The 10,287-nt window shown below is 48.2% G+C and overlaps 1 protein-coding gene across 1 annotated transcript; it reads left to right on the top strand.

Annotated features, from left to right (window-relative positions):
• The first annotated feature begins 8,746 nt into the window (after nucleotides 1-8,746).
• Nucleotides 8,747-9,247, top strand: LOC141022557 (uncharacterized). The gene has a single exon (XM_073498817.1). It carries the CDS (start codon nucleotides 8,747-8,749, stop codon nucleotides 9,245-9,247), a length of 501 nt encoding a protein of 166 aa, XP_073354918.1.
• Nucleotides 9,248-10,287: the final 1,040 nt, after the last annotated feature.

Below are 10,287 nucleotides of genomic sequence, written 5' to 3' on the forward strand. Positions count from 1 at the left end.
GATACTCACCGGTGGAACAGAAGACCAGCGTCGAGAATCGGCCGGAGAAGCCGCCGCCGCTCGCCGTCGACGGAGAGAGAGCGCGCGCGGAGCGACAGAGAAGTGGGCGTGCCGTTACAGAGTAAATGAGGCGAGTGGTGGGGGGAGGGGATAGTTAAGTCAATCGCACGACGTGGGAGACGGTTCGAGTGAAGCGGGAGACGGAGAGATGGCCCACACACCAGCGACAGACAAATCGAAACTACTCGCTGGAACATTTCGCGTCTGTCGGATTTGAAATTGACGTCATCCAGGTGGTGTGGCGATTTTGCAATAGGGCACAGGGTTGCCAAATACATTTTTCGATTACAAATATAAGCATCCGTCTATTTTTGTTATCCTTTTAATACAATATTGTCTGACTAACTGAAAAGATCATCTATGACTACAGTTAAGCAAATTGTTAAATAAGTTTGCTAAGTTTGACTGCCTATATAAGTTTGAGTGTACCTAAGAAAAACTCATCTTGCAAATATTGAATTTGGCTTTTTAGCATAGTATACACTCAGACGCTCATACATATGCACATATACTCATCCCTGTGAACGTACGCACGCACCCACTACCTATGAGGATCTCTAAGAGTTGAGCTGGCACATCAGATTGAGATTGACAAAGTCGTCATAGACGCATTCGTAGTTGATGTAAACATCGAGATCGACAAAGTCGTCATATACGCATTCGTAGTTGATGTAAATGTGACCTGAAATAAATTTAAAAAAATGCGAGCATCAGTGTCAAATATAGGATTCGGATTGTGATGGGCTGGGATTACCACTGTCCTACTAATCATTCAATCATAGATTGGTTCACAAATATTGGATTTGTTAAGTCTGTCCCGCAATAATCATGTGTGTGTGTAAACACAGGTACAGTAAATGGATGACAAATTCCACAATAATCGTAGCCGTTCTCGTCGCCACCACTGTCGTCATTTGCCACCGCCGGACCGCTCAACCGCTCTTGTGCGTTTGCCTGCTCGCAGGTGCATACGCACGCGCGCACTCGGCGACTACATGTCCACATACGACCTACCAAAAGCAAACGATAAGTATGCACACACTTGCATGGCCAAGTGTCACCGTCCCGATACCTTGTAGTCTAGCTTGCTAGCTTGTACACGCACCACCGCTAGCACAAGGTCCGAACAGTACGATGTATTCAATCATACATGGTGGCAGCATTAAGACAAGATCGACAACGGAAAAGACAAAGCGCACGTCAATTAAAGCCAATTTATCCGCCACACCCACACCGATCGATCATGCGGATGCGGTGCTCTCCGATGCTTTTGTTTTCTTTTTGTTTGTTTCTTCTTCTTAATTTTGCGACGTACCTACACGAACATGTACCTAACCTAGGAGCCTAGCTAGTCACCGACATCGCAAGAGTACACCTAACCTAAAAAAAAGTACTCCCTCCACTACTAGGAAAAGGGCTATAGATAATATGGACACTAATGGCGCACCAGACATGTGGTGCGCCACTACTATATAGCAGTGGCGCACCATGTGTTGGTGCGCAATTAGTGTGAGCGACACTAATGGCGCACCACAACCATGATGCGCCATTACTAACAATTTTTTTTTCCAAAAATACTAATGGCGCACCAGGACACAGTGCGTCATTACTAGTTTTAACTATTAATGGCGCACCGGTCAACCCGTGCGCCACTACTATCATTTTTTTTGCAAAACTACTAATGGCGCACCACCAGCTTTGTAGGTGGTGCGCCATTAGTAACCTGGGACCAGCTAGATATTTTGGATTGTATTCTCGATGAATATTTTTAAATTTCATGGGCACTTTTTAATATTATGTTTATTATGGTATTGAATTTCTAACTCACAAAAAGTATTGAATTTGTTAATATTTTTTGAACTCATTAATATTTTTAAATTTTATGGGCACTTTTTGAATTCATAAATATTTTTTCACATTCATAAATGTTTTCAAATTTAATCGTCATTTTCTAAAAAATTATTAGACGCAACTAAAAATAATAATAAAAGTTACTTATGGCGCACCCCGCGCTCCACCGCTGCCGCCGACCCCCCGCACCCTCCCCCGCTCCGCCGCCGACGACGACCCCCCGCACCCTCCCCCGCTCCACCGCCGTCGCCGACCCCCCGCACCCTCCCCCACTCCACCGCCGACGACGACCCCCCACACCCTCTCCCGGCCCGCTCCACCGCTACCGACGACCCCCCGCACCCTCCCCTGTCTTCTCGCTCGGTTCCCCCAAACGGAATCGGCCGAGCGCACCACCCACCCCCTCCCTCCCCCCCCCCCCCCGAGCGAGACCTAGGGTTCAAGCCGCCATTGCCGGCCCTCCGCTAGGCAACAAAAATCCTTAAAAAAATTACTAATGGCGCACCGCTAGGGGGTGCGCCATTGCTATCCAAAAAAAATTACTAATGGCGCACCGCTGTGGGGTGCGCCATTACTAACCTTCCCCCCTCTAGCTAATCCCCCCTTCGCCCGATCCCCTTTCCCTCCCTCGCCAGATCCCCCTTCCCTCCCTCGCCAGATCCCCCTTCCCTCCCTCGCCACACCCGCTCCGACGACCCCCGCGCCCGCTCCACACCCGCTCCGACGACCCCCGCGCCCGCTCCACACCCGCTCCGACGACCCCCGCGCCCGCTCCGACGACGACGAGCACCGAACGGAGCCGAGGTGGCCCGTGCGCTCGCCATCGAGCTCGTCTTCGCCGTGCATGTAGTCGTCACCACCATTGATTTCCACCACTCCGGTCCATCCCCGGCCTCCCCGACCTCGCCATCGAGCTCGCGGTGAGCTCGTCTCCCGATTCCCCCGCTTTTCCCCCTTGATTTGTCGTCGTAGACGTAGCCCCACGAGGACCAGTCGCCATGGCCAGAGTTTGGCCCGTCCGTGCCCGTGGTCACGCCCGTATGCCCGTGTTGCTCCAGCCCACGCACGCCCAAAGCCACCCGTGCGCCCCCCCCCCCCCCCGTTGCGTCCCCTGGCCGCGCCCCGCACATGCTGCCGCTGCTGCCTCCAACAGTTGCTGTTCTGGACATGCACCTGCGCGGCTGCGCTGTCTTCTATGCATTTTCAGTTCAGTACTAAACCGATGCACCTTCAGAGTTCTGGCTAGCTAGTGTTCAGTTCAGTACAAAGTATTGTGTACAGGGTTTTGGCACATTTAGGCGAGCGAATGTACAGAGTTTTTGCACCTTCAGTTTATGAATGTCATGTTTTATTTAGATGTGTATTAAAAGAGAAGAAGGGCCAAAAGAATTGATGGATGGATTTGTAGTTCAATTCAATATGCTTTTGATTATGTGTGCAGTGATCTTGCAAAGCGAAGTTCTATTCAAAGTTCATATTTTGTTCAACACATATGTAATTGTGGAGAACAAATTTGTGGTGTGGTGCCCTATTTTAGGGCAGCTATTGGAGCAGTTGTGCCCTATTTTAGTTAAACAATGGTACTTGAATGATTTTGTGCTACTTCTGTTGTGGTTTTGTGGACGGTATTTGAACTTAATGGTAACTAGTTGGTTATGAAAGCATGATACTGCTATAACTTTAGTAGTAAGCAGAATAGACCGTGCTACAGTAGCTCTAGGCAGAGCATGGCATGTTACTACCATAGAGGTACCCAAATATGTAGGTGTAGTTTGTGTTTTTATTTGTTCACACTGTCGCTGTATTGCTCAATTAGACAATTAGTGTTTATGAAGAAGAAGAATAAACCTGCTGCTGCTGCTGTTATGCATGTATTCACTGCTGCTGCTGTACTTGTGATGATGTTGTACTTGTGATGATGCTACTTGTGATCTTCTGAAATGATCCATTGGCGACTTCATTACGCGGGGATAATGATTTTGCAGGTACCCCGAGAGGCCCTTGAGTTTGCTGGAATGTCGATTAACTTCCATTCCGGCAAATTCGGGTACTCCATATGTCCTATTTTCAGCAAATGTCATGCTGAAATTTTCCGTGAATTTTAGCATGACTTTGCTAAAAATAGGACATATGGGGTACTTGCGACTAATGCATGGGCCGGGGTATCTTAGTACTTAATTAAGTAGGATCAACTGCCTCTTGTGTTATACATATAGAAGTGTGATATCAACTCATAGTTATTACTAATGTCAGTTGCTCGTCATCGATAAACCCTAATCTGGTAGGATGACCTACTAAAAAAGCCCATACCACATATTCTATTTGGATGGCCCTGCTAACCCTTAACCATAAATACTTGAGATGGATGTAGCAGGCTTAAAGAAAGAAATGTTTTTAGGCCAACTCCACTGGGCCTGGCTGAAAAGGCACAAGTGTGCATGACTAACAATATTCTATTGTAAAGCTAAATAGGAAAGAGGAACCACTCATCCTAACCATTTGATCTCAAAATTACCACTTCACTTCTTATTACTGAAAATCTTAGACCATCTCCATTCACCAATTGCTCAAACCAGTCCGAAGGGCGTGTTTTCACCACACTGTGGATTATCTTATTGGACCCAACAGAGATGATGTAGTTTTGAATTATGAACATAGGAAATGTCGTCATCGGAGGACGAAAGTCTCCCGGGGGAGTGCGGCTGGTGCCACGACGGTCGAGGTCTGTGCGACAGGCCTCACCTGGACGATGATCGGCGCTTCAGCATTAAGCTCGAGGAGACCTTCGAAGTTGAAACGGTACGCAATGACGACAAATGTTTTTTTCATAATTAAGCATGACTTCAACTATTTCAACGTGTAATTTTCATCTTTTACAATTCGAGTATAGTTTATCCCATGCCATGCAAGACGCTATGTCTTGGAGAGGATGGATTTTGAAGACCATGAAAATTTTGAAACGAAGAAAATTCACCTAAGGACCCATCATGATGTGGATATTGAAGTAAATCTGTATAATGCTGAGAGCGTAACCCATTTTGATTGCAAAAATTGGGAAGCATTTTGCAAAATGTATGGTTTTGATGGGGGTATGCTTGTCACCATGGATCTTGGTGATCCTGACATCGACCAAGACAATATGGACATTTGGGTCCTTGTTGATACACCTCCAGTTCTACCGCTATGTGAGTTTCTCAAACATAGTTAATTATTAACTAATTTATATTGTTTATTTTAAAATAATTGACAACTTATTTCCATTGACAGCTTATTTTGATTGTTCAAACAATGTGCGGAACATGGTAGACAAAACCCACTACACCGATGGCTCCGAGTTAACTTATCAGGAGAAAAATCATCTGGTCGGATTTTGTACTGATCTTGAGAATTACAATATCTACAATCAAACTCCTCAACATTATGGTCAATACGTGCCACTAGTGCACGTGTTGAACTACGGTAACTACCATGGAGATACCCTGGTAAGATTTTTTACTATTACGACATCCGTGCATCTTTTGCATACTTCTAAAACTAGTACATCATTGCTAACTATGAAGTTATTACTATGTTTTTCAACAGAGAATCCCAGAGGATTGTGTGCCTCATTTGATTATCAGAATGGCAGCCTTCGTGTTTTGAACATATATCCAGGTCATCCTACGAATCTCAACTGTCCATACCGGATTTCTAAAAGAACTGGAGACATGCTAATCAGAGAATGGAAAAAATGTATGGACAGTCGTAACGAGGTTCTTGGAAGCAAAAGGAAGCGCCGCACAAGAATTGGAGACAGGATGATCTCCATTCTCCATAATGGGGAGTCAGGGTCTATATTGTTTTATGCTATTTTACCTTAAATGGGGTATTTAGGTCCTGCCTAATACTGATGATCATGTGCTAAGAACAATTAAGTAGGGTTGGTTCGATGACTATCAGGATGATGATCGTATGACTTGTTATTAATAACGAGTAGAAGTTGTATGATGATGATTAGTAGGACTTGTTAGGATTAGTATTACTTTCGACAAACTCGCTACTCGCATTCTCGAGACTTGTAATGTTCTAACTTTGTTCGGTATTTTAAATTCGGAGACTAATATGATGAATTGTATTCGGAGACTAATCTTCTATTGTACTCGATAAATCTGCTGTTTATATGTTGTGCTGTCTATATTCTGTGCAGTAATATGTTTTGTAACCTGTGCAAATATCAGAAAAGAAAAGAAAAATAATCCCTAATATTCATACTAGTGGCGCACCACCCAGCACATTAGTGGCGCACTGCAAAAAGCACACTAGTGACGCATCATCAACAAGTGCGCCATTAGTAAGCCAGAGCACATGGGTAAATATGGCCCCCTGGGAGGCATACTAATGGCGCACCGTGTGATATACTAATGGCGCACTCCCTGGTGCGCCAGTAGTATCTGGTATACTAATGGCGCACCAGGGGGTGCGCCATTAGTATTAATTACTAATGGCGTGATGCTAGTGGCGCACCTGTAGTGCGCCATTAGTAGCCAAAACAGGTGCGCCACTAGCAGGCCTTTTCCTAGTAGTGCTCCGTAAACTAATATAAGAACATTTAGATCATTAAAATAGTAATCTAAACGCTCTTATATTAGTTTACAGAGGGAGTACCAGTTACAGTAGAGTAAGTCGCACAAAATAGGGGATGAAATCTTGCAATGCTTTTGTTAAATGGGGTATAATTGATGTTTTTTTTTTGTTCAATGGAATAATTAGTGTAAAATTTGTGAGAATATGGGATAAAAACTAGAACTCACTCTTGCTTAATTGTAACCACCACTCGGTTTTTCATTATTGTTTTTACTAAAAACCACCACTTCGAGCAAGCCGTTTCACATAATTCAAAATGAATGCATGAAATAGCTCGTATGTGGACGCTCCTCGGTTAAAACCATGATGGTCATGATGAAGAAGTGACGGTGCGGTATCAGAGTTTGTGTTGCATTTGATACTTCTTTTACACACCAAGCTCCCCTCGTTGATTTTCAGTACAAAAACTGTGAGTTTACAAGCACTAGCTAATTGCCCGTACGTTGCAGCTAGTGCATATATATTCTAATGCTTCAACGTCAATTGTGTTTGACATGTATCTGTAACCCACCATCTTCGCCTCCCCAATACAGTCCACCACCTGCATCAATGGCTCATCCAGGAGGCTGCGGCGGTCCGCCTAGGTCCTGGGGGGCTTCTTCCTGGCCCGCCACCGCCGCCTCCCTCGCCGTCATCGAGCTGTGAGGGAATCGAGGGCGCGCCAGGGAACGCGCATGGCCCGGGTGTAGGCCAGCCTGGCAGACAAGGTGGTAGCGCGAACGGCCCCGATGGCTCGCCGGCAAGCTCAGCGGCATCCGCTCCTACTCCGGCCAGATGGTGCGTTGGTGATTCGGGAGGTGGAGCCGCCCAGGTACGTCAGGCTCTGCGCGGAGGGCCCAACTCCAGCGTCAGAGCTGAGGTGGTCGCTGGCATCACCGCAGCCAGGCAGGCGGAGTCGGCGGTTGTTGACGGGCTAATGAGGGCTGGACAGGTGGAAGCCCGACCGGAATCTCTGCAAAGTTGCGCCAGGGCCCGCGCCTCGCGGCCCAATGCTGGGAGCCAGATGGGGGCACGAACGAGCCTTCTGGAGCCAATAGCTGGCGGGACAAACGGTCACTTGGATGGTCTGCAGGGGGGCAGCGCTCCTACAACGCGCGTGTCAGCGGGCCCCTTGCACTCCCCGCCAAGGAGCCCTGTCTCCGACATGGGAAAGCAGGCCTCTGTCCGCATAGGTGGTTGGGATCTGCAACTCCCAGAGGGGGGCACAAGCAGGCAGCTGGCCCCGATGCAGGCGAATCTCCCCGAGCCCGAGGTGGATAGCGATCCCTCCACTCCAACAGATTGACGTGACACCCCCATGCACAAATGAGGCTGGCTGGTTTCTGGTTAGTCTTTCTGAGGTCAACCAGGCGCAAGCCACACCAGGCTCGGCTGAGCAAAGGAATGAACCAGTGCAGACTCAAGTGGTGCCGGACCCTCCATCTCCGGATGACCAAGTGGCACAGCTCTGCAATGATATTCGGCGTGCCATATCTCCCATGCTTGTGCAGCCTAAAGGCAGAGAGGTTTTAAAACAACAAAGAAGGTCGAGGCAAAAGCGTCCGCCAGTCTCCTCCCCGCAGAAAAGTGTTCGCCTGGCAAAAGGTGGGAGGGGCTCCAAGGCCTCCAAGCAACAAGCGGTCATTATAAAAAACTTTGCTTGGCAAATGAGGGCGGCCAAATCAGTGACGAGGCCTTGGAGGCTTATGCCCATCTGTTTGACAAGCCGCTCCTGGACAGCCAAATCCAGGCCATACTCGCGCTATTCGGGTGGGAACCATCCTGCCTCCCGCTCCAAAGCGAGGAGGTGGCAATAGTAGATGGGCAGTAGAAGTCGTGCGTGCTTCGATCTGTGGAGGTTAAGTGGGCTGGCATCATGTCAAACCACCCCCCAAAGTTACTAGTGTGGAATGTCCATGGCCTTAACTCGGCGGCTAGGCGGAATACAATCTTTCAAGTGGTAGAGGAGGCGAAGCCAAGCATTGTATGTTTGCAAGAGACCAAACTAGAAGTGGTCACGCTGGAGCTTGTAAAACATTGTTTGGGAAATAAATTCAACGACTTCTATTATGTGCCGGTGGTAGGGACCCGAGGTGGAGTTTTACTTGCATGGGACGCGCTGGCCGTGTCTCTCTCAAACAGACACACCACAGAAAACACACTCACGGCACTGGTGCAACATGAGGGGAAGCCTCTTTGGTGGCTAACAGGGGTATATGGCCCCCAAGGCAACATGGAAAAAGTCAACTTCCTACAAGAAATTGCGGACATCAGAGACCTGCACGCTGGACCTTGGATGATCGTGGGAGACTTTAATCTCATCGTATGCGCGGAGGACAAGAATAATGCGAATTTAAATCGACGGATGATGGCACGATTCCGATCTCTTCTAAACAGGCTTGAACTGAAAGAGATTTACCTTCATGGGAGGAGGTATACGTGGACAAATGAAAGACAAAACCCCACAATGGAGAAGATCGATCACATCTTTGTGACAAATTCCTGGGAAGATATATATCGGACACACCTCCTTAAAGCTCTTGGGACGGCGATCTCAGACCATTGCCCGCTGTTGGTAGACATGGACGTGGAGTTCACATACGGGCGCATGTTCCGGTTTGAGAGTTTCTGGGCCAAAGTGGAAGGGTATCTTGATACGGTCCAGCAGGCGTGGCAATCTGTCTTCCTGGATGGAACCCCTACACGGTGCTGGAGGATAAGCTCAAAGCGATAGTAAAAGCACTGCAAAGCTGGAGCGACATGTGGATTGGCAACGTGAAACTGCAGCTTGCCATGGCAATGGAGCTGATTGGGCGTTTTGACGCAGCAGCCGACACACGCGTCCTCACAGAGCAGGAGCGGGGCCTCCGCTTGCTACTGAAAAGGAAGTTGCTCGGTCTGAGCTCGCTTCCGAGAACCCTAGCCCGCCAGCGATCCAGGCTCCTGTTCCTCAAGGAGGGCGATGCAAACACTGATTTCTTCCACAAGCATGCCCACTTCCGACATAGAAAGAACACCATCATGATGCTGAAACACCAGGGTGAGACACACACGGATCAGGACAGCATCTCGGCAGCGGTGGATGACTACTATGACACGCTCTTGGGAGACTCATCTGCAAGGGCTTCCTCCCTAAACCCGGACCGACTCGACCTCCCGTCTTTTGACCTATCCCACTTGGAGGTCCAGTTTTCTGCCGACGAGGTGGCAAAGGCGATCAAGAGCATGCCTTTGGACAAGGCACCAAGCCCGGACGGGTTCACCGGGCGTTTCTACCTTACCTGCTGGCCGATAATCAAACAAGATTTTATGCGAGCACTCGACAATTTCCACAAAGGCGACATGAGGGGACTGGCTGTGATTAACAAGGCACTTGTTACCTTGCTTCCCAGGCGAAAGGGGGCGGTGGACGTCAAAGACTATAGGCCAGTCAGCCTGGTACATGGGGCAATAAAAATCTTTGACAAAGCCCTTGCCATAAGGCTTGCCGAGGCTGGTTGGGCACCACCAAAGTGCCTTCATTCGTGGACGGACATTACACGACAACTTTATGTTTATGCAGTGCATGGCCCGGAGACTGCACGTGCTCCGGCACCCCACAGTCATGCTCAAGCTAGATATCACAAAGGCCTTCGATATGGTAAAGTGGATGTTTGTCCTAGAGGTTCTGGAGAGGTTGGGTTTCGAAGGACGGTGGAGATCATGGATTTGTGGCCTGCTGGCAACTTCGTCGATGAGGATACTGGTAAACGGCACTCCAGGTAGACCGATCCT

The sequence above is a fragment of the Aegilops tauschii genome, chromosome 5 (assembly GCF_002575655.3).
Source record: "Aegilops tauschii subsp. strangulata cultivar AL8/78 chromosome 5, Aet v6.0, whole genome shotgun sequence".
In the NCBI taxonomy this organism is placed as follows: Eukaryota; Viridiplantae; Streptophyta; class Magnoliopsida; order Poales; family Poaceae; genus Aegilops; species Aegilops tauschii.

What these genes read in the sequence shown, in the direction of transcription:
- LOC141022557 (XM_073498817.1), top strand. Translation starts at nt 8,747, where the DNA reads ATGGAAAAAGTCAACTTCCTACAAGAAATTGCGGACATCAGAGACCTG.